We start from the raw sequence: 24,290 nt of genomic DNA on the forward strand, positions 1-24,290 counted from the left end.
GAGGGAGGGAAAGAGAGGGAGGGAGAGAGGGAGGGAGGGAGGGAGAGAGGGGGGGAGAGAGAGAGAGAGGGAGAGAGGGGGAGGGAGGGAGAGAGAAAGAAAAAGAGAGAGCGAGAGCGAGAGCGAGCGCGAGCGAGCGAGCGAGCGAGCGAGCGAGCGAGCGAGAGAGAGAGAGAGAGAGAGAGAGAGAGAGAGAGAGAGAGACTGAACCCTGGTCAAATTCCATGTCTTGTTGATTTTCCATTGAAAATAAGTGAACACGTCCTCTACAGACACACTTTAATATGACATGTCTGCAAACGTCAGTGCAAACGTGGATTCTTTTGAGCTCAGTTTTAAAGGTGCCACAGAATGGAAAACTGTGTTTACACTGGCACAGATGAACAAGGAGACTTCAGAACATACAACACAAGTCCTGCGTCGTAAAAGAGGGCAGTAAAACAGGCCAATCCCAAAGTCCTCAACTGTTACATAACAGTCTCTACTCATTACTGTTCACGCCCACAGCCCAGCCCAGCAGGAAACCACGACAACAGAGCAACAGCAATGAACATGGCAGACTGTTTACTGAAATTTTACAGTTACAGCCTGTGAAGGGGATATCAGCAGTTTTCATACCCATCCCAATGAGCCCAACTGGCTGAGGCTCATCTTTCTATTCGCCAACTTCTTACTAGACTGTCCTGTTCCGCCTTAAATGCTACAGCTTGTACAGGAGCCAGAATATAGAGGGCCAGAATAAAACTGTGGGACCATTTAAGGTAGAACGGAAAATTCAACTTCACGATAACTTCTTAATAACTCAAAGTTGTTCGTTTTTCACTCCGAGCAGTTTCTCAAACCTCGCACCATATCAAGCAGCTTCGCTCAGCGTTTGACACTGAAGAGACCGAGCAGAGGCGCAGCTCCAAATCTATCAGCATCACAACCCACAAAGCCTCAACAGCAACCTGTAAGCAGCAGCCATGCTGTGTGATTTTATAGTGAGCCAACAGCTTTAATTCACTTTATGCTGCTAGGTAACTTTAGCTCCTAGCAAGGTCCAAGTGACCAGCATGGCTAAATAGTCTGACGACCTAAATTCCTCACAGACAGGTTCATACATTCAACGCGTTGCTTCTGTGTGAACCATCGTGACGCCTCGCTGTAAACCAGACCTCAACAAATTATTCATAAGCCCCTGAAAAAGGGAGCTTGTTTCATTTTAGGGCCAAGGCATAGGGCTGTAAACAGGTGTGTAAAGCCACATCTGGGCATTTTTCACCCCAACCAATGTCACACAGCTTCTACGTAGACATCAAAGAACAAATACTGAATAAACGCATCCTATCGCACCTTTAATACCGGAGAAAAATAAACTGAACATAAAATGTGTGATAGCGTTTGCATTCTAGTGTGTTAAGATGTACAGCAGGGTTCCCTGCAGAGGATCGGTCGACTTGTTTTCACTTAGAAAACCAACAAAACGTCATCCGACGAGGGGCGCCCAAACTTTTGAATTGACTGTAACAGGTACTGATGACGCCGTGCGCCGATTTGATCTGGCGAGTTGTTTGAATTGTGCTCTTGTCATTACTGCATGCTAATGTAGGTTATTTCAGATGCTAATGTAGGTTAATACACCGTGCCTCTTAGCTATGCCCGCGCTCTCTCGCTCCCTCTCTCTCCCTCTCTCTCTCCCTCGCCCTCTATCACTCCTCTAATGCATTTGTGTCCTTTCATGTTCTCTGCGCTCAAAGAGCACAATGAGAGTGAAATTGCATTTGAGGAATCTGTTGATTAAGGAAAACATTGAACAACATTCTTCTAATTATGTTTTCAAGGTCTCTCTCCTGCACGTCTGTGTGTGCGTGTCATTGCCTCCCACCACCCCCGCCCCCCCCCCCCCCCCCCCCCCACCCCCCGGCACTGTGATATAAGGACGCTAGCATGTTAGCGACTCTACGCTGCAGCGACAGTGATTAATGGGGAAACCATTGTAGCATCATGCTAACACCTCTGTGCTCCAGTGAGTGCACCATGAAAAAAAATACACAAGCTGGTCGCCGTCGCTGTGGAAACCGCAATGACATCATGACCCCATTCCCCTCAATATCTGACCAATTTTCTAGAGAAACGGCACAGCGGCCAATAAACAACCAGATGACCACCAGATGGCGTTTAAAAGCGCCTGATGATGCGTAAAGTCGACGTCGTGGAAACCAAGCTTGGCTAAATAACAGTTATAAACTGTGTAAACAGGGTTAATCTTTCAAAGCCTAATGCACAGTCCACACAGTCCATTTATGGGCACTAAGCTGCAAAAACAGCCAATTTCAATCCACTTTTCTTTTTTTTTTTTTTGGTATTCAGCCTACAGCAGTTTAGCCACGCCCATGTGTGCTGAAGTTCTAAGGAGTGTTTCAGCCTGCAGTGCTTTATACATGAGGCACCGTACAGGTCAGCCAATCAGAACAGGGCAGAAACATAGCAGTCTTAAAGGCACAGTAACCAAAAACAGCCTGTTTAAGTCTAAGGGACAAAGAGAGGTTAGAAAATGGTCGTGTAGAAATGACTTACGACTGTTCTTTGTACATAAAAACTTTATAAGAGGCCTCCAGCTCAACATTACGAATCATACATGTGCGTTTTAAGAAGCAGTATTAAACTATATGTTGACACAAACATAAACCAGATGTTTACACAAAAAAAGACATACATTAAAATATAACTGCAAACCGTATTTGCACAGAGACATAAAAAGGCCATATTTCATAAAGACTGAAACAGCAGCGTTGCAACAAAAGCTTTCGCTATTGCACCTATTAATCAACCTGTGTGAAAGACACTGATACAGTTCATTAAAGACATTAGCCTAACTAGCATACTGGCCTGCAGCTGTACCAGTTTTTAGTGCATTTTAGATGTTTTACTTTTTCGTACACTAGAAGCCCAAAGCTCCACCCTGCAGCAGCTCCAGCTATAGTGAGAGAGACCACACTATGGTCTATGTAAGAGGGAGAGATGCAGATGTTAGTGGAGATGAAGGAGAAAGCAGGGAGACGGAGAAAGAAAGAATAAAAGAAGAGAAATGAATGCGTGAATGAAGAAAGGCCAAGAAGAGTCCACGCCTGGTGCAATTTCACCTCCAACACGAGGACGCGTTCAGCGGGACAAAGCCGAAGGTTTCATCACGGACGCCGCATTCATGTGCACGGTAAAAAGGTCTTGACTAAAATCAATATCCTCTCTGAGTCAGTGAAGCAGAGTTGGGGGGGGGTGTAATCCCTGACCAGTCAGGGTCTACATGCATACCACTCATACGCACACTGCGGGCACTGAGGAAACGCAGAGGACTGGAGCTTAGAGTCTTCAGTGCTTCCCTAGTCCAACAAACCTGACATAACCCACTGTCTAAGCATCACACCTGCCAGTGGAACAGAGAAACACTAGGCCTGGTCAATTAACAACAACTTAACTATAACTGAAATTACGGTCAACGTGCGTTTTAGGTATACCAGATGTCTACCTCGTTAGGGGTGTGTCGAGCCAGGTGGTGTCTTGACTCAGAATACAGCAACAATTAGGCAGTGCCTCAAAACGTCCCTCCCAAATCAGGCGTTCACCGTTCAACAGCACAGAAAGCTGTGTTTATAGTGTCCTTATCTAACACACTAGCCCTGAGCTAACGCACCAGCCATGACGTGGCACGCCAGCCATGATACAATACATTAGAACATATTATGATGCAATGCAATATGTTTATAGCAACACCCGTACTAGCTACACAGTGAACTACATACACAAACAGATGGATACCTGAGAGGAAATCTGGGTCCATCAGTAGAAAGAATACACATGGCCAATATATGGATATCTATACATATGTATAATGAATTGACACACAATGCAAAGAAATCACAGCAAAACACGAGGCTACAAGAATCTATCCTTTAATTCGATATGAAAGATCAGCAAAGGCTTCAACTTTGAACAACTGCTGTTTCAGTGCACTAGTGGTAACGTGTGTCCTTACATCGTAGACAGAGAACCAGAAGCCGTCTCACTTACAAGAGCACAAAAAGGCTTATTGTCGCACTCATGGAGAGCAAAACTGGAGTGCAATTTTGAGGAAAATACCTCCCAACAAGGCCCTGAACATTAACCGAAGAGCTGAATCAGTGGGAGACGGTAAATCCTACATCTGTGCATGGCTGGTGAACTCCAGAACTAAATCAATGCCTGGAAATATACTTTAATGATCGACAGTGAAGTGGAGACCAGAGCGAACAGTTCAGATCAGTTACATTAGCAAGAGCTTGCAAACCATTGGAGGGCCTGGGAACCCCGGCCTTGAACAGCCTCTGGTCAAATAACCCAGACAAAACGTTCAATGCTGTGAGCGTTACAGCTTCTTCCAGACGTTTTTCCCTGCAGCTCTTAGTCTTTCTAAGCTAGGAGAGTGAACTGTATATATACACTAGATCACAATCTTACAAGCTTAAAATGCCCACATCTGTCTTTGTTTTTGTTCTGTCTATTTAAACGCAGGTAAAGTTTCAAAAACATACCATTCACACTGCATGTGGTCAGTGTATGGAAATGCCTGTTTTGAATGTATTGTAGAAAATTGCCATGTATAAATGCATGAAAACTATTTTTGGTGTATAAAACCAAAAGATGTTATAAGTGTATCTTAAGAGAAAAAATTCAATATAAGAATAATGTAGAACATGGACCCTGTAAAGGAATGCTCCAACTTAAGTTTCTATTTCAAGCTCTCTCTCTCTCTCTCACAGTTAACTTGCATTAAAAGCTTTCAAATGTTTTTGCTCTCTCCTGTAAAGCTACTATTTTGGAGATACATGCTTTTCTTTATGCCCAGGTTTACCCATGTCTGTGAACATCCAGTAGGAGGAGCTAATCAATAAAAAAAAAAGATCCAGACGCTGCTCCTATGGCACAAACCAGTTTGCCTCTGCCATCCCAATATACTATACTGCCATATAAATGATCAGATACATGAAATCTGAATCTTATGAAAATAGATTGAGAATTGACCGCATAGTACACACATACTGAATGCTAGAAAGCAAATATTAGCCTGTCTCTTACTAACGTATCCGTCTTAACCAAGCTGGGCAGCTTGAGAGTTTGGCAGGGCAGGCCAGCCAGCCTACTTAATGATATGAAAAACACTGGACGCAGCAAAAAAAAGATCAGGTTAAAAAAACACACAACACTGTTCCTCTTTCCTTTTATTTAAACATCTGAACTGCAGAAAGTTTTAAGCTCCTTAGTACAAGTTTAAAAATGTACTTGAAGTTTTGCACTGCATACTGTCTACAGCACCACACTCAAATAGGATCTCCATGTAATATGTTATAATAATATATATATATTATATATTATGTAATATACATTATTAAATAATAATAATCGAAATAATCTAAATGCTTTCTCATATTCGTTCATTATGTCGGTATTTGCTTCCTAATTCTGGATTCAAAGGTTTACCAGAATTACAGATTTCTAACAATTTACAACTAGATGCTTATTTATTACTATTTTTAATGAATTATTTGTTGATAAAAGCAGATAAAATGGCAATTACTTCACAAGCAATATTATGCTATGAAAATCATCATACAAGTAACATTAAGTAACTTAAAGACTGAACACAGCCAAACTTTCCACAGCAATTTCAGAATGTCACCTCTTTTCTGTGAAAGACTGAAGCAAGAGAAGTCAGTGAAAGATATTTAAATGACAAATGATGTGTAAACATAAAGAAACAGCTAAATACACAACTTGCTTGGCTGTAGTTTTGACTACTGAATGACATTTAGGTGAACGTGAAGCTGAGCACGCTTGTTTAGCCGCCACAGAGCTGAGAGATGAAGATAAACAAAGATAAGCTGAATAATCAGTTTAGCTGATTGCTTAGAAAATGATCAAATCTATACGAATCTAGTACAACAAACGGCAAACACGTCTTCAATCCCAAACAAGATCTGTGCTTCCCTAGCAAAGTTACTTGACCCCTGATGGAATGGAATTTGGGCCAAAACATTACCAAAAGGACTATGAACTTGGCTGCATTCAGCAAAGCAGCTAAACTGTCTACGAAAACAAATCCCTCCACAAAGCTTTAAGTCTTGGCCTTACTTCTGTATCAGTGCTGCTATCAGAGTAATGAGCTCCAGCCTGAGCGCTCATTCGGAAACGTTAAGTATTCAAAGCCTATAAATGCTGTTTGGGCCTAAAATTCTCCTGTTGACTGACTCACTGCTTCGCACTTTAAGCATGTACATACTATACTTTGGTTGAAGAGTGCACAAATGAAAGGGGACAGGGTGATAATAGGATGGAAAGTGTACTGGTGTATGCGCACGCACACACACACACACACATACACACACACACACACACTCAAGTATGCAGAAGGCAGCATCCTGCTGTGCTAACATACTTCAGCCTTATATAGACCTGCATTAAAGTCTAAGTGTAGCCATATTATATCACATCAGGAGACAGCAATGCTGAAGAGGGAAGACATAGACGTTTCAGACGGAGTTCAGAGCCAACCAACATGGATAAGAAGTGTGTTCACAGCAAAAACACCTTATGAACTCATCAATGTCACATCTCAGAGTGTCAAAGCTGACACATGAAAAACTCATTAAAAACCACACACAAGCAGAGAAAGAGAAAGAGAGAAAGAGAGAGAGAGAGAGAGAGAGAGAGAGAGAGAGAGAGAGAGAGAGGGAGAGAGAGGGGGGGGGAGAGAGGGGGAGAGAGAGAGAGGGAGAGAGAGAGAGTGAGAAAGGGAGGGAGAGAGAGGGAGAGTGTTAGAGAACTGAAACACACCGAAATTCTTTGCTGGAGTTATTCAGGTATAAGTTGAAGAAAATGCATCTTTTTATTGAATTAATTGATCTTGACATTGAGATGTGTGACGTTGTTATGCTTATAATCTATAAGCGGCACTGAAGACAAGCAAATGAGCTCCTAACACCACTATAATAGCTTTCTGAAAAGTGAGAATGAGCTGTAATTTATACATAATGCATACGGTGCTGTGCAAAAGTCAAAGTCATCCCTCATTTGTTTCCTGTCCACTCAAAATGTCCATTAACTACAAGTTACTGATTTTTGAGGAGAGCTTTATTTCTAAGGAGTTCTGATATAATTCACTCACATAAGGAAGAAGAAAGTCAAAGAAAAAGATTTCCTGAAATGATTAAAAGAGCAAGAGAAAGCGGAGCTCCCAGCAACAACCCAAGACCTGGTAGATCCGCAACACAGTCCCTATCTCATAAACAGCACTGAGAGCTTTCATCACTGAGAGAGGAGAGAATATCACACTGCTTCAGATCTGACAACATCCACAGGTGTTCCTGTCCATCCTTCACCTGTGAGAAGATGACTCAGCACTGTGGGTCTGAAAGGATGTGTAGCTGTCTGCTTAGAAAAAGAAATGGGAAAAAAAACCAAGAAGCAAATCTGCAAAGAAGCTGCTGCAGTTCTTGGTCAATGGATTGGCATTGACAACGAATGTGTTATGATCTTAAGAAGCAGGAAACATTTACATTTACTACATTTATGGCATTTGGCTGATGCTCTTATCCAGAGCGACTTACAATTTGATCATTTTACACAGGGAGGCCAAGGTGGTGTTAGGAGTCTTGCCCAAGGACTCTTATTGGTATAGTGTAGGGGGCTTATCCAGGCGGGGGAACAGCGTAGAAGGCAGAGGTGTTAACCACCACACTAACCAACCAACATCTAAGACTGAACTTTGGAAGCGTGGAAAAATATCCCTGCATATTTCTATGAAAAACTGAAAGCGAGTCTCCTGAAAAGAATGGAAGCTGTAATAAAGGTGAAGAGTGACCACACTAAACGATGAAAAGACTAGATTTGATACTGAGGCTCCACCGGACTGGGAATTAAATCAATGAAAAATGGTCTCTGACTTTTGCACCCTGTACACAGCCTGTACGCCTCATGAGTCTGTCCCAAACACTTTTAAAGAGAGGGAAAAAAAAACCAGCTCTTACCTGTAGTTGACCCTTGAGCTCCCTGATATGGGCAGAGTCCTGAGAAAGCTCCTCCCTCTGGGAGGCGTCAGCTAGAACGTTGACTGTAGTCTCTGCCTCCTGCAGCCACTTGAGGAAAGCCTCCAGCTCCCTGAGAGACGCCTGCAGACTCTTCAGCTCCGAGTCCAGCACTGCCTGGCGATCCGACGTTCTGAGAATGACATAACAGTTAACAGGGCTTCAGCAGGGTGGTCTCTAGGTGTGCTGACCACCTGCCTGTCCTTCCAAACATTTAACACATTCACCTTTTCACAAACGGCTTTATTCGATGAGAATGGTAGAGAGAACTGCTGTTAGGGCCGTCAGTTATTCAGTTCAACTCAAGATGTCTTTGATTAAATTGTAGCTTCTAAATGAATTGATAGAGATTATTTGGTAACTCTGATTAATCAATTAATCATACTTTTTCTTTTCCTGTTCCAACTGATTAGATGTCTGATAAATATTGTAACATCATCTAATATTTCTTCAAGTATTACAATGTTATATTTTGCCATATCGCCCACCTCTAACAGTGAGTGTACTAAAGAGGAATTTTACTGCTTTTTCCAAATAAATTAATTATGCAGAAATTAAGATATAAACAAAGTCATTCACAGTGGTTGTGAAATGCTTCGTTAAGAGTCAATTATTGAGACTGTCCACAGTGGTGCACAGTGGACATCTGAAGACATTCAGTCCTGTAAAAGCTTCCTTACAGACAGCTATTATATGACATGGTTATGAATCGGCTCCCTGATGTCGGAACATCGCATCGTAGAGATCAAGACACCTGGTTCCTATAGCCGCCACTGTAAGGAAACTGTAGAGAAAACTAACAAAGAGTGAGTCAGTTTCTCTACGATGAAACATTTCACATCAAACCGCTCTGAATGAGTTTGTTTAAGATTAAGATTAAGCGACCCTTATTAGTCCCACAATGGGGAAATTTCACCTCTGCATTTAACCCATCCGTGAAGTGAAACACCACATACACACTAGTGAGAACACACACTAGGGGGCAGTGAGCACACTTGCCCGGGGAGGTGGGCAGCCCAATCCGCAGCGCCTGGGGAGCAGTTGGGGGTTAGGTGTCTTGCTCAAGGACACCTCAGTCATGCTCTGGGGATAACGGGATCACGAGGCTGGTTCCCTAACCCCCAGCCCACTGCCCCTATTTACATCTCAACCATTGCAATTTGCAGGCACAAATCAGTGGAATTACATATTAAAATCGCAAGAAATCCTGCACGTTTGATGGCGTTGTTGAGCGCAATTAGTCTACAATCAGTCCAGATGTGATCATAAGATACACAGTCAAGTCTGTATGCGCAGAATCGAACCCATATGTTCCATTTTGATTAGGGTGGACAGCAGGTCAGTGTAGACCTACGAGAATGTGTGAACATCTGTTGTATTCTTGCAAGCGGGATATCTTGTCTGAGTGCTGCTGTGCAAACGTATGGCGGCATATGCATGTACCTTCTGAACCACTGGTGCGCTGTCCCACATAGCACTGGTATTTTCTACGCTCAGAGCGATCGTACATGTTCAAAACTGTGTATGTGGCTGCTGCTGACCACTTTTGCATCTCCCCTATTGTTCTGGGTGTGTGTGTGTACCTGTTGTTGATGGAGTTCCAGGCTGTGATGTGTTTGCCCATCACCTCTTTGACCCTGCGGGTGTCGTCAGCAGAATAGTCCTCTAGGAGCTGATTGCAAAGCTCATTGAAGGTTGCCACGGTTACCTGCTCTCTGCTCAGGTCTTGTAGGAAGGCCTTGAGAAACGAGTACAAAAATACAGTGAATAAAAAGGTTAACTTGACACTTCAGATGTCAAGATATCTCCCAACAGAGGAACAGCTAAACACTTTGAAATATATGAGAAAATGAGAAAACCAGCATAATTCAAAGTGGAAGCCCACCGGTGCCATCAAAATGATCATATTTGTGGGGGGAAAAAAAAAAAGATCTGTGAAGGTATGTTAAATTATTTTAATCTACTGTCTGTAAAATCAAAATGCATCCCGTAGAGTGACAATACACGAGCGCACAGGAGCACCTTTAAAGCGATACTCTACCGCCAGCTGCAGGTCAACCCGGGTACTGTAAGACAGCCTTTTACCTGCTGCAATTTAAAGTACAGTGTGCATGCAAAGCCTTCAGGACCACTCGCTGTACAGGTCTGAGGGAAAACTCATTAGCTAAAGATTATACTGTAAGCTAGAATCAAGTTTTGACAGGCTTTGTATAAAATACCATTTGCTGAAATTATCACAACATATTGCATAAAGGTGGTTCAGCCTGGAAATAAGTTCAGTTGAGTTGAATGTTATTCTTTGGTTCTAGACTTTTAGGGACATATCACATGAAATAAGCTTTAATAAATGGTATGAACGCAGGCCTAATCATTCAGGTACACAGGAGTGTTATCAGAAATTAGATTTGAACCTCAATAATCCAACCTGGAGCAATGAGATGAATAAATGAGTAAATTAATTAGTGTATTAATGGGTGAACTAAGACCCAAGTATGGACTGCTTGCAATATCCTTGATGACATATCTACATATACACCCAAGACGTGCATTCAAAACCTATTCCATCATAACAGCAAATAAGACCAGACCTTCTCCAGAGGTTATTTATTTATATTGCTCCCTGTTTGGAGTGGGATATTTTTATATAATAATGTTGGAACATCTGCATCACTTAACGTCCAACTGGAACAGCTAATCTTCAAAATTGATCAGAGTTCATACGGTCTAACAAGCCAGACTTTTGGGCTAGAGTGTGGTAGGTTACATTGCTCAGTGTTGCCAGGATTTGCCTACTTTGAAAGCAAGGCTCCGCTCACATGAAGTGTTTGAAGTGGCAAAAATCAGATTTTTTGCGTTAATGTGACTCAGATCTGATGTTTTCAGAGCTGTGTGGACACGAAAATCTGATCTTTTCAAATTTGACCTGAGCCACTTTCATAGGTGGTCCTAGATCTGATACGCATACGATTCGTGGCCATGTGACCTGAATGTGACACTTTTTGTCCGCTGCGTGTGAGCCATCATTCAGCGTTACCATGGCAGCAGCGCCAAACAGAAGCCTGCAAACAGTGGAAAAGCAACATCTCACCTTTTTCTCCTTCGTCTCGCTCTAATAGTGAAGCTGAGAGCGGATCAGAGTTAACTCTCTTTGCAGCGAAGCTCGTTCTGACCGTTAGTTTGCACTGATGATGCACTTGATTAATTCACGTGACGCTACTCAGTAGGACACAGGCTCGTTCACAGTAATGACAGATTTAAGTCACTCACCTAAACGAGTGTGAACCATCATGTCAGAGAGATTGGATTTGACCAAAAAAATCTGATTTGACCAATGAGCCTTGTAATGTGAACGTAGTTTAAGAGGCCAACGGATGGACATGCAAACCGACCAATCACAGACCACTGTTTTTGCATGACATGTAGAGGCAAGTGATTGCCAAAATGGTACTATGACGAAAACTAAGCGCTTTGTAAAGGCTCGATGACGCCAAACAAAACCTTTCATGACCCAATGCTGGAAACTTCATAAACATGTTTCAAATCCAGTGACTATTTTAAACTAGCTGAAAGGTTCATTGCTGCATGGCAGTCCCTACATAAAGTACATCAAAGTGAAACCAACCAAATTCCGATGGGTGACATCATCTTGAAATAAATCAGATGCTCTATTTAGCCATTAGCAGTTAAGATTTCAACCTTCTCTCTCACCTTGTTGTCGCCGATCTGTTTGGTGAGAGGGTCTCGGCTCATCTGAAGCAGGTTGCGTAAACGTGCCTCGTTCTGGTCAATTACAACATTCACCTGTCCCCTCTGGTCCTCCCATTGGTCACTGTGGGTGATCATGCGGTCCAGCTGTAGAAGCCGCTCTTCCACGCCGTGCTGCGTGTTGTCCCATTGGCTGCGGACCTTCTCCACTGGACACAAAGCAGGAGAAGAACGATCATAGTGTTTTTCTGTGCTAACGAAGAGAACCAGAATGTAAAACAAAGCATAAAAGCCCTCAATAAGCAAGTGCGCAACATTGTACCAATACTGTGCATCAATTCTGTCTGCAAAATCCACATTTACACAAGAGAGCCAGCTGTCGCACAAATTATGCGAGCTGTCTCTGAAGAGTTCATTGTTTTCACTCAGACAAAGCCTGGAGCAGTACTTCAAAGAAATCTGCACAAAGCTTTCTAACAGCATGAAAAATGAGCAAAAAGAACTTTAACTTTTCTTCTACTACTTCTTTAAAATAAAGCAGTAAAAAAAAAAAAATTATATCTTATAAAGCACGAAACAATACATAAAGTGTATAAAAATATAGAAATGACAAAATCAAAGCAGCAAAGTGAAAAAGTAAGAGGGAAAACAACGACAAGTACACAGTCATCATTTCAATATGGGAAAAGTTCCATTTTCAAGAATACATAGATAAAGAAGAAGAATACGCAACTGAAGAAGAAGCAGAAGTAGTAGTAGAAGAACAAGAAGCAGAAGAAACAGACGCAGAAGATGTAGAAACAGACAAAGAAGTAGAAGCAGAAGAAGCAGATGGGAGCAGGAGAAGCGGAAGAAGAAGCGATAATGATGGTGATGACATAAAAGAAGATGAAGAAGCAAAAGAAGAAGAATCATCTTACGTTTCTCAGTGATGGAGGTGCGCACGTCCAGGTCGGAGGTCTTGTTCTTGATGTTCTGCGCTAAAGTGAAGATGTCCTCCAGCTGAGGATGCCTCTGCTCCAGATCACCCTTAGTTACCTACACACACACACACACACACACACACACACACACACACACACCTTGATACACCTGTACAAACAGATGCTTTCTCACCTGCTTATGTAATTTGTTGGTAGATAATTGACAGAACATTCTAGCAAACGGTCACTCTTAAAATCAAACCTCTCATCTGAGAAAAGTAATTTAACAGTGACGGAAAAACTATCCTCAACTTTGATTGTATATTAATGTAACATCATTTCATTCTAAGCTCTTTTGTGCCTTTTCTGTGGGTCCACTCATGATGAAATATCTACAGTGTAGTTGGCAGCTGGTGTTTTCAAGCGGTGCAACAAATCTGAAATGAAAATATTGTGTGGATTCAATGTGACAGATGAAACGTGCAGAAAAACTGGAACACACCTCCAGGCGGCTGATGGTGGTGCGGATCTCGTCTGTGTCGCCCACAGTGACGATGCTGGATTTCAGCATCTGCTGAATAAGCTGCAGCCAGTCGGCCAGCTCTGTGGCCCGGTCACTCAAGCTGTCTGCACTGAGGGGGGCTTCTACCAGCAGAGCTGACCGCTGGACCTCAGACAACACTGACACAGAGAGAAAGACGCATTGTAAGTGACATATTTATTCAACCATTAGTTCAAATCACATAAAAAAAGGTATAATCAATGTCAGTATGTGTCTGTTTCACTGCAGCTAACGGAGCCACTGAAAGACGAATTCAACTGGTTTTCCAAAATTTCAGCGTAACTAAATCATTAAAATGTAAACAAAGTCATTCAAAGTGTTTTGATGTGAAACGTTCTGTTCTAGAGAGACTTACCAGCTCAAGTTCCTTCACAGTGGAGTTGATAGGAACCAGGTGTGTGAAGCATGTAATGCTGCTAACAGCTACCTCACAGAAAGTTAGTAGACATAATGGTATTGAATGCGATGCCTGCTGTCAGACGTTGTTTGTGATAGTTGTGAGGTTTTGTCCTAAAAAATGCATTAATCATTTCAAACGGATACTTTCCAGATTTAGCACTATTGCATATAAAAACTCAGAAGACATGTGTAGGTTCACTGGTAGTTTTGACCAGTAAATAAAACGGCTATATTTGTGTTGAGGACATCGCTGGTTCCTATCAGCACCACTGTAAAGAAACTCAAGTTGGGCCTTTGTCTATGTCGCAACCGCAGAATTACACACAAACTTCGAAAAAATCAGTGGAATTCCTCTTTAAATCTGGATTTGAGTAAGAGAGAGAGAGAGAGAGTGTGTCTGTTTGCATTTTGGTTCTCCACATCTTACCTGGCAGTCCAGTAGCTGTGAATTGCTGCTGTTTGACCTGGTGTGTCCACGGCGACACAGGCCCTTGCGTTATCTCTTTCAGTCTGACATCCAGAGACTTCCAGTCTGCTGCCAGCTGTTCTATTTTACTCTAAATACACAAACACACAAATCAATTTACTAAAAGCACCAACATGCTACCAACAATGTAGTGACAGTATTACACGACACAACATCAGCAACTACTCAATTATTTTTGTATGATGTAAATAACATCGGGTAAGTGCGCTCACACTGTATTTGAATGCTGCTCCTACATGTGCACAGAAAAGTCATTCCCACTCATTGTGGGAAAACAGCCACCTCTTACTTTCTAACTTTTTCTGTAGCGTCTTCAGTTCATGTAATTAAAACAGTAAATATAACAGAATGTTATCTATACTGCACTGTCGGCTAATAAAAAGCACTGGAAACGTGCTGTCAAGCACACTTAGCCCACACAGTGAGAGCTCCAGGTTAGAGCATAAAAAGGCAGATAAACATGAGCCAGTTTGGCTGTAAAGTCATCAAAATCGGCCATAAAAACCGATGACTGGTGCATTCCTAATAGGTAGCCGTTCAGTGCCTAATTACTTAATCGTGTAAGTTCGAGCTGTGTGATAAAGGCACAACACTTTCTTGGGAGATATTAACACAATATCATGATTAACCTTTTGAGACTAATCATCACACGGTCACACACTTTGCTACAGTGACTTTGCTACAATCAATACGTTTCACTCATTTGCTACCTGCTCAGTAACTCCTCCATAACCTTTCATCAAATTTCATCCGATCTAATCCTAAACCAGCTCTCTGTTTATGTCATTAATGTTATCAATTCCACCTCACAGTGTACGCAATACGGCATGCTAGCCTTAGGCAACACACAGCGACCTGCTGTCTGACTCCAACCTTTTCTTGAGGCAGAAGCAGCTGTCTCCTTTGAAGCTCAATGGAATGAGCGAGGAGATCCTCCAGCTCTCTCTTCCGCTCCCGCATAGACGCCTCCAGAGCCTGCACACAGAATCAAACACTTTTCTTCACCCATACTTAACCCCTCAAACCACTAGCGATCGCAAGCAGGCGCACGTTCTACATACTGCTTGTTTACATACTGGTTTCATAGTAGCTACCAAATAATTCCAGATCTCTTTCAAGAACATCACTGACAAACCGTCAGTCAAGTTCAACAGTCGCTTAAAGGAGTTTTCTACTTAAATACTCATTGCAATAACATTATCAGCCAAAGCAGATTAAATTCAGAGTCATTTTAGTTCATTGCTTTTAGGACAAGCAGTTTGGACAGCATCTAAAGCAGACATGCCTCATTCGGGCCAATCAATGTTCACAAGTCACTTCATGCAAGTCCAACTCAAGTCTCAAGCCGAGCTGTGAATCTTGTGACTCGGTTCACTATTTCTAAGGAACGTGGTGCAACGTTGCTGTTGGAACTAAACCTTGTATCCCTAAAATGCTAAATTTACAAGGGAAGGAAAAAACACAATTTACTTTTAACATAAGACTTTTTCACAAGTAACTTTGGGTCACTTCTTTTGGTCCATTCATCATGAAATTAGCAATGTTAAGAGCAGCAGGCGTTTTAAAACTATGCCAAAAACGTAAAAAAAAAAGATAAAAATGGAGATACATGGTTTTGGTTCAGACAACAGCGATAAACTACATGCTAATCAGGCCTATTTTCGGTGTGATTCGAGATGAATGATCAAGTCAAGGCACTTTTATTTATGAAGCATTTGAAAGATGAGTGTTGTCCAAAGCGCTGTACAAAAAAAAAATCAACTAAAATTAAAACATATGAACACAAAAAAAAGAAAACAAACAAACAAAAAAGTAAAATGCCACCAATGACTTATCAAAGTCAAAGGATGTTGGTCTTAAATTCTGTGCTTATTGCATACTTATTGCATACAGCCCTGTGGTTATGGCTAAAAGATTTCAAGACTATGAGCTGAACCTGACACACCTGCGAGCTGCAATAGAACAAAGTAATAAATTGAATAAATGACCACGCTTGATGTGCAAAACAACACAAGTAACGTCAGAAAGCAATGGTTTTATAAATGCACTGTGTTTAAGGCCGACTGTCTTTTGTCGTTTTTAAATTTTAAAATTTTAAATTCTGTCATTTTAAAAATTGCATATGCTCGCTGTGTTCAAATGTGTGACTCAGCAGCTCACCTGGATTTCAGCGGCCGAGAGAGCAGCGTTGGCTCCTCGCCCACTCAGACTCTGATGGGTGAGATAAAACCAATCGCCCAGACGGGCCATTCTCTCCTGGAACTGACTGTCAGACTGCAGCCTGGACTCCACCTCACCGACCTTATCCAACAACTCACGAGTCACCTGAACAAGAGAACCAGAGTAAAAGGAGAGAAGCCAAAAGAGAAAGACGGAGAAAGATATTAATTACAAAAACATAAATGATGGGCAAAATCTTAGTGATCATTTGGCCAAAAGCGTAAACAATATTCATTTTAAACTAAATTTAAAACTAGTTGATCAGCCAGATTAAAGCTAGTTGATGTTTAGTGCCTGAAGTTTATTAAGCTTCTTTTATATTTGCACTGGAGCTAAACAGACCAGACTGCAGTGAACTTGTTTATGTGGTCACTGTCACTGCATAACCAATTTTTACTCATAAAAATTGGTCAAAAATATGAACAATATTCAAGCTTCAAGAAAGCTGCTGGTACTGTACTGATGGAAAACATCTCTGTCCATCTGAGGAACCATTTCACAACGCAAAGACCTCTTTCATCCCATAAAGGATCCTTTGAGTGTTCCTTTCTCTTTACAGAACCATTTTCTTTACAAAAGAACCTTCGAAGAACCATTTTTTAGGAGTATACATGGAGTTTCACTGCACAACTAATGAAAGTGGTTCTATAAAGAACCATGAACATTCAAAGAACTCTTCACGTGATTAAAGGGTTCTTTGCATCATGAAAGGGTCCTTCCAAGTGACAGAGAATGTGTAGTATACGGTTCTATTTAGCACCTTTATGATAGAAGTTTGTAAAAATAGAAGAACCCTTTTTCTCCTACACAGAACATTGTATACAGAAAAGATTCTATATAGAACCATATATAATACATTATCCATCAACCTGGAAAACCATTTCACAATGCAAAGAACCCTTTAAATCACATAAAGGTGTTCTTTGGGTGTTCATGGTTCTATATAGAACCACTTGTCTTTACAAGAGCCCTTGAAGAACCATTTTTTAAGGAGTGCATATGTAGTTCCACTGTAAAACTAAAGAAAGTGGTTCTATAAAGAACCATGAACATTCAAAGAACCCTAAACATGATTAAAGGGTTCTTTGCATCATGAAAGCGTTCTTCAGATTGATGGGGAATGTGTTGCATATGGTTCTATTTAGAACCTTTATGACGCAACCTTATATGAACAGGAGCTATATAGAACTCTTTCCAAACAGGTTCTATAGAGAGCCATATACAACACATTCCCCATCAATCTGGAGAACCATTTCACAAAGCAAAGAACTCTTTAATCATGTTTCTTTACAGAACCATTTTTTTAACTAAAGAACCCCTGAAGAACGATCTTTTTTGTAGTTCTAGTACAAAACTAAAGCAGACTTCAGACACCAGATCCCTTGGTGGATCAACTCCATTTGATATAAGAATGAAATAATACATTAAGCAATAAATATGTAATAAATTATGTTATAAACTTACGAAATCACTTTAAGACCTCAATGTGCTAATTTATAGTCCGCATTACCAGCTCCTACCAGTCGATACAGACATAATCTCATTCTGAGCCAGACAGCCTATTGACCAACTAATGCCATTCTCTCCATCTCCGTGTTCTTCCCTCACTCCACATTCAAACTCCACACTGGCTAGTGTGTGAGTCAGTCGCCAGAAAGGCTTCCACGCTGAATGCCACCAAAATGTCAATGGATTTTACTCGGTCGCTCAAAATCAGATCACACAGAGGACCTTTGCGCACCGCAAACATTTCAACAACAAAATTTAATCTGAGCTGCTCAGGTCACAGCAAAAAGGCTGCCCCTGAAAAGCCACAGAAAGGGCTTTTTAAACATGAGCAACCGTGAATAAATCTGACCTTGCTCCACTTGATGTTGATGTGGCGGAGTTTGGTGGCGTGTGCGTCTTTCTCGTGAGCGCTCAGGTTGGAGTTAGCTAGAATCTGAGCTCCGTTCCTGTTCAGCCACGTCAAACTCTCATTCTGCAAATCCATCTCCTCCGCCAGGGCCTGAGAGAGAGAGAGAGAGTGAGAGCGAGAGAGCGAGAGAGAGAGAGAGAGAGAGAGAGAGAGAGAGAGAGAGAGTGTGAGAGAGAGAGAGAGCAAGAGTGTGAGAGAGAGAGAGAGCGAGAGAGCGAGAGCGAGAGAGCGCGCGAGAGAGAGAGAGCGCGAGAGAGAGAGAGAGCGCGAGAGAGAGAGAGAGAGAGAGAGAGAGAGAGAGAGAGAGAGAGAGAGAAGTGCACCGAGCACCTACTACTCAGAAAGGTCAGTGTCAAAACTTGCCATTATCCCAGGTGGGGAAATCTGAGTGCAGCCGGGAACACATGGCAGTAAAGACATAAAAGAAATAAAAACGGAATAACAGACCACGTACACGACGGACAGGCGAGGCTGTAGATGTTCATACCAGAACAGAATGTGAGTGAAGTGTTTTAGTGCTGGGTTATGAGTACAAATTCAATATTGTAATGGCTGTGCAGAATCTCCCTGTCTTCATGGCGGGAACTTCCTCTGAACAGGATGACCAGAACGCTCATAATGGCCTGAGCCTTCTTCAGAACCTGCTTGCTGCACAGGTTAGAAAGCTGCAACTGTAAAACCTCTGGTGTGTGGTGATCTGGATACAGTTTTAACTCACCTTCAGTTCTTGGAGGTTTCTGTCAGTAGCGGACACAGGCAGAGTGGCCACAGCGCCCTCGGTTTGCTCTAACCAGTGCGTCAAATCAGCGCTGCGCTGCACCACTTCTAACACAGCAGGATCACCAGCCATCAGCCTAAACACATACACATGAAAACTGAAACTCTGTAAGCATTCCGGTCACTAAGCACTCACTGTTTTACCAGGGGACGTTCTGTAATGCGTTTTGAAATTTGATTGGCTGACATGCTTTTACTGATGTTTGAATATGACACTGCATCATAAAGTAAAGTAAATGTGTAATTTGCCCCAATTTTCCTTTAGCCTAGATAAAAAGGGGCTAGTCTGGATTTGCACATTAAGTGTTCCACAGCCATGGTTACCTGCGGCGGCGGTCAGCGAGCTGAGTTTGTATGATCCTCCAGCGCTGCGATAGGCTGTCCAGTTTGTTCTGGAGCAGCGGCCCGTCTGGGGATGAGAGCTGCCCGATGATGTGCTCGCCTGACCGGACAAGCATGGCCAAGACAGACTGGTGATTAGCAAGGCCTTCCTCCAGCTCCTGCGCGCACACACACACACACACACACACACACACACACACACACACACACAAACACACACACACACAATGATTTGATCATTTTTTTTAGGAAACAATTCAATGCATTTCCATTCAGAATTCTCTGAGAGCAAAAATAAACTAAACACAACAGACAAATACAACGCCAAAGCTATAAACACAGTAATAGACAATATAGCCAACACAAACAGTACATCAAGCTTTTTTGCTGTTTTTTTTTCTTTGTTTTAAGGTTTCAAATAACGTGAGATCTGTAATTTGGCCTCAACATGTGTGCAAACTACTGAATATTATAATGAGTGAATTATAATCATGGACCGATATTCTTTTACACCTACAGTGTCCACACAAACAAGGAGTTAAAGCAGCAGCATACTTTTCCTGCTCTCAGATCAGAATAATACGAGGCCATGTGGTGATAACGAGAACAGTCAGATTGAGTTCTGTGTGACTAACTTGGCTACACTGAGCATTAAGCCTTGTGATGTGAGCAGAGCTTAAATGTGTCAGGCCCAGATCCAGCCTGCTTGTATTTCTCTCATTGGCCATCACAGGGAGATGAGCTCCCCTCCCGATTTGTGCAACCTCACAGAGCTCTGGGTTCTTAGAGTGGACTCAGCTCAAAAGGCCTACTATAGCACACCCACCAAAAGGCAATTAAAAACCCTCACACGCTCATAAACATAAAACGAATCGGGCTTATGAACTGCACTGAACGCTGCTTTATAGCCAGAGAGCTCATTATTGGGGGCGAGAAGTTCACTTTATCTCTTCAAAACCCTCGTTTCTCTCAGATCAAACAAACCGACTGAAGCGATTGAACAAATATCTTTGCCGATGTGGTGCTCAGATGTGCAAAATAAACAGCAGCTTTTTATGCGTTCGTCATTAATTCCGCCTTTTTGGTTTGTTGTTCCTTTGTTGTTTGCAGCTAATTAAACAAACAACATTAGCATGTGAGGAACAAACGACGGTTCGCATATTTTGTGGTGATGCTCTCTTGAACTCTGGGTTCAACCTCAAACACAAAAAGCTGGTTTTGCTGCTGCCTTTTAATCGAGGACTGCATTAGCCCTGCTGACCGCACCCCCTTTATTAATTTATTTTTACAAATAATAGTCACACAAACGTTTAAATGCTCACTAGATGGAAAAAAAATATGGTCAAAATGAAACTGAACTGCATTACATGCCTAGAGTAATCGTCAATGCTTCAGGACTTACAGGCAACTGTTGTGGCCACTCTCTTATGATGGTTGGTTCGTTCTGGCCTTTGTAAGCAGGAAATCTGATGTAACTGGACCATCCTAAGTTTATAGGTGAACACCCGTGTGATGTGTGGTCGCCACTTTGGTGGTGCTGTGGTCAATAAGTGGTCTGGAGGCCCCCCCTTCAACGATCTTGGATATCAGGACTCAATTCCACAGTGCGCTGAAGTTTTATTGTAGTTTTCCACACAAAAGTATGTACAAATAAATAAATAAATAAACAAAGCTGTACCCAAATGACTCCACTGACTCGGCAGCCAGCAGAAATCTGTCTCACACAGAACTAAAGCGATGCTGTCGCGTTGGGTCTGAGGCCGCGAAGTCGCACAGACCTTCCTTAAACATGCATCCCCTCCTCCACTGTCCCCCTTCCCTTTTAACCTGGTAGCCCCCTCCCACATTAATTCTGGGTCATACCATTATTCAGTCTAGGGGCGACAATGGAACAAGCAATCCACACATTAATCACCTACATACATACAATGGCCACATGCTTCATATATACACATGCATGTTGAACTGTTAAGCTAGCTGTGTTTAACATTACAGTTTTGCTTTGACAGATGCCAGTGGCCTGGCTCCCACCTCGCCTGGATCCCCCTGGACCTCAGATTGGTAGGAGTTTAAATGAACACCATTAAGTGCTGGTCATTATAAAACTCACCAGAGTATTTATTGAGGAAGGGTGAACTGCAGTCTTGGTGATGTGTTAGGGTAACCTGACCTCATCACAACCCGCTACACACACACACACACACACACTTTCTAAGCTGCTTCTCCCTCAGAGTCGTGGGGGGGTGCTGGAGCCTATGCCAGCGGTCATCGGGCGGAAGGCAGGAAACACCCTGCACAGGTACCCGCTATACAATAATGACCTAATGAAGCTAAAGATTGCAGCGGAACACCCCCATTATAATCCCTTCAACCTTTATTACTGAACCATTTACTGACCTCTTGCTGAGCACGGACCCGTCCCAGGTCCAGTTCTCCATCAGGACCAGATCCGTCAGCTAGAACCTGCTCCGTCTCGGTCAGCCACTGAGACAAGTCGTTCATGTCACAGTGAAACTGCCTCCACTCTTCAACAGCACGGTCAAAAGACCTACAGGCACACAAACACACAATCAGTCAACACAATCAACACACACACACAAACACAATCAACACATTCACCGCACTATTTTAGACTAATTATTATGAATATTTTCTACTAAAAGGGTTCTGAAGACACACTGCTGTTTCTATTATCGTGTTTCTGCTGAAATATGTATTTAGTTGTACATGAATGGCTTCAAAAGCAATCATGAAGTCGAGAGTGAATGGTATGTTTTGAAACTTTGAGAAAAATGTACATATTACTTCAAACCCCTTTCTTTAAAAAAGCGAAGGTAATACGTCTTTCCATAAAAATAGAATGAACTGGTATCTGGGGCAGTGGAATAGGCTGGCATCCGCAGACAGCAGCTGACTGAAGCTAATTACTTCTAGAGCTTTTAATATCTACACCATTCAGTTCACTTCTCTATTATGTGTGATATTCGCTGCCCCCGTTTCAGATCAAGGTTTTGGGTTTATGCTTTGGTTTTAGACATCAGAAGAAAAAGGCACCATGAATATTCAGGTTGAATATTTAACAAGCCCTTGAGCAAATGTTTTGCAGAAAGTGAAGGTTAAAGAAGGACAGTGATATGACGCTTAAAAGAGTTTATCTCAGGCTGTTTTTACCTTCCGAGCTAAATGTAATCTTTGAAAAAAGACTCCATTCACTCACCAGGTGAAGTGGTAAGCTATTTGTCCTCTGCAATAAGCTGTCCTTGTATGTTTCTATGTGTAAAGTGCCGACTCTTTTCTTCTTAAGTGGCTCACTCCTTTGCGCTAGTGGAACATGTAGTGCTGACTTATTCCATGGTGTTCGTACATGAATGTTTACAGTACTGACTCGCCCTTTGTGGTGGTCGTACATGAATGTTTACAGTACTGACTTGCCCTTTGTGGTGGTCGTACATGAATGTTTACAGTACTGACTTGCCCTTTGTGGTGGTCGTACATGAATGTTTACAGTACTGACTCGCCCTTTGTGGTGGTCGTACATGAATGTTTACAGTACTGACTCGCCCTTTGTGGTGGTCGTACATGAATGTTTACAGTACTGACTCGCCCTTTGAAGTGGTCAAACATGAATGTTTATAGTACTGACTTGCCTTTGTGGTGGTCGTACATGAATGTTTACAGTACTGACTCGCCCTTTGCGCTGGTTGTACATGTAATGTTTACAGTACTGACTCACCCTTTGCGCTGGTTGTACATGTAATGTTTACAGTACTGACTCGCCCTTTGCGCTGGTTGTACATGTAATGTTTACAGTACTGACTCACCCTTTGCGCTGGTTGTACATGTATTGTTTACAGTACTGACTCGCCCTTTGCGCTGGTTGTACATGTAATGTTTACAGTACTGACTCGCCCTTTGCGCTGGTTGTACATGTAATGTTTACAGTACTGACTCGCCCTTTGTGCTGGTTGTACATGTAATGTTTACAGTACTGACTCACCCTTTGCGCTGGTTGTACATGCGGTTTACTCGGTCCCACTCAGCGTTGAGCTGAGTCAGTGCATCACCTATCTGCACCACTTCCTGTCTGGAGGCATCCTGGATCACATCAGGCTGTCGTTCATTTAACAGGGTAACCTGCTCACCCAGACGCTCCAAATTCTCCTTTATATTCTAGAGAGGGAGGGAGAGAGAGAGAGAGAGAGAGAGAGAGAGAGAGAGAGAGAGACAGAGACAGAGACAGAGACAGAGAGAGAGAGAGAGAGAGAGAGAGAGAGAGAGAGAGAGAGACAGAGACAGAGAGAGAGAGAGAGAGAGAGAGAGAGAGAGAGAGAGAGACAGAGAGAGAGAGAGAGAGAGAGAGAGAGAGAGAGAGAGAGAGAGAGAGAGAGAGAGAGAAAAACAGAATATAGAGAGATATTCAGGCTGATTGACCAGTATGACCCTTTGAGAAAAGCTATTACTTATAAGTCCCTCATTATTCATCATGTCAAAAATCAGAGAACCATAGAAAACAGCATTTTCAAGACTAATGATAAGTGTGGCCCTCAACGCTGTATTTATTTCTTTGTCCATCCACCCATCAATTATGTTTTGCTAGTTCAATGGTTAATTTAACTCAATCAACTTCTTACAACTTTTCTCATTTTTCACTGAACCACTTGTTCATAGACGCATTTATTCTCTCACTGTAAGGGACCACTTTAGCCCCTTTCCGCTCTGCCTGAGGGATGAAGATGAATTTCAGAGCTGACAGAAGTCACGACAGACTTTTTTTATTTCAGTCTGTGAATGATTCAGCTCCTCAAAGAATACAGGAGTACAGTTTAAGATTAAACACAGAGAAGGACGTCTCTGAATT

The 24,290-nt window shown here is 42.2% G+C and overlaps 1 protein-coding gene across 7 annotated transcripts in view; it reads right to left on the reverse strand.

The window, feature by feature from the left end:
• Positions 1-24,290, reverse strand: part of utrn (utrophin) — a 327,694-nt gene that overhangs the window by 185,497 nt on the left and 117,907 nt on the right. For 6 of the 7 annotated variants that reach the window (XM_037541492.1, XM_037541493.1, XM_037541496.1 and 3 more), the window contains 13 exons: positions 23,430-23,602; positions 21,830-21,980; positions 19,415-19,590; positions 19,032-19,167; positions 18,254-18,403; positions 16,336-16,500; positions 15,049-15,150; positions 14,116-14,245; positions 13,230-13,408; positions 12,725-12,842; positions 11,808-12,013; positions 9,683-9,837; positions 8,043-8,232 (listed from right to left, as the gene is read on the reverse strand). In XM_037541492.1, coding sequence (XP_037397389.1) covers positions 8,043-8,232; positions 9,683-9,837; positions 11,808-12,013; positions 12,725-12,842; positions 13,230-13,408; positions 14,116-14,245; positions 15,049-15,150; positions 16,336-16,500; positions 18,254-18,403; positions 19,032-19,167; positions 19,415-19,590; positions 21,830-21,980; positions 23,430-23,602 — 2,031 coding nt within the window. Of the gene's footprint in view, positions 1-8,042; positions 8,233-9,682; positions 9,838-11,807; positions 12,014-12,724; positions 12,843-13,229; positions 13,409-14,115; positions 14,246-15,048; positions 15,151-16,335; positions 16,501-18,253; positions 18,404-19,031; positions 19,168-19,414; positions 19,591-21,829; positions 21,981-23,121; positions 23,137-23,429; positions 23,603-24,290 lie in introns of those variants that run through there. The other variant, XM_037541497.1, reaches the window with a different exon arrangement.

Source organism: Pygocentrus nattereri, chromosome 9 (genome assembly GCF_015220715.1).
Source record: "Pygocentrus nattereri isolate fPygNat1 chromosome 9, fPygNat1.pri, whole genome shotgun sequence".
Lineage (NCBI taxonomy): Eukaryota > Metazoa > Chordata > Actinopteri > Characiformes > Serrasalmidae > Pygocentrus > Pygocentrus nattereri.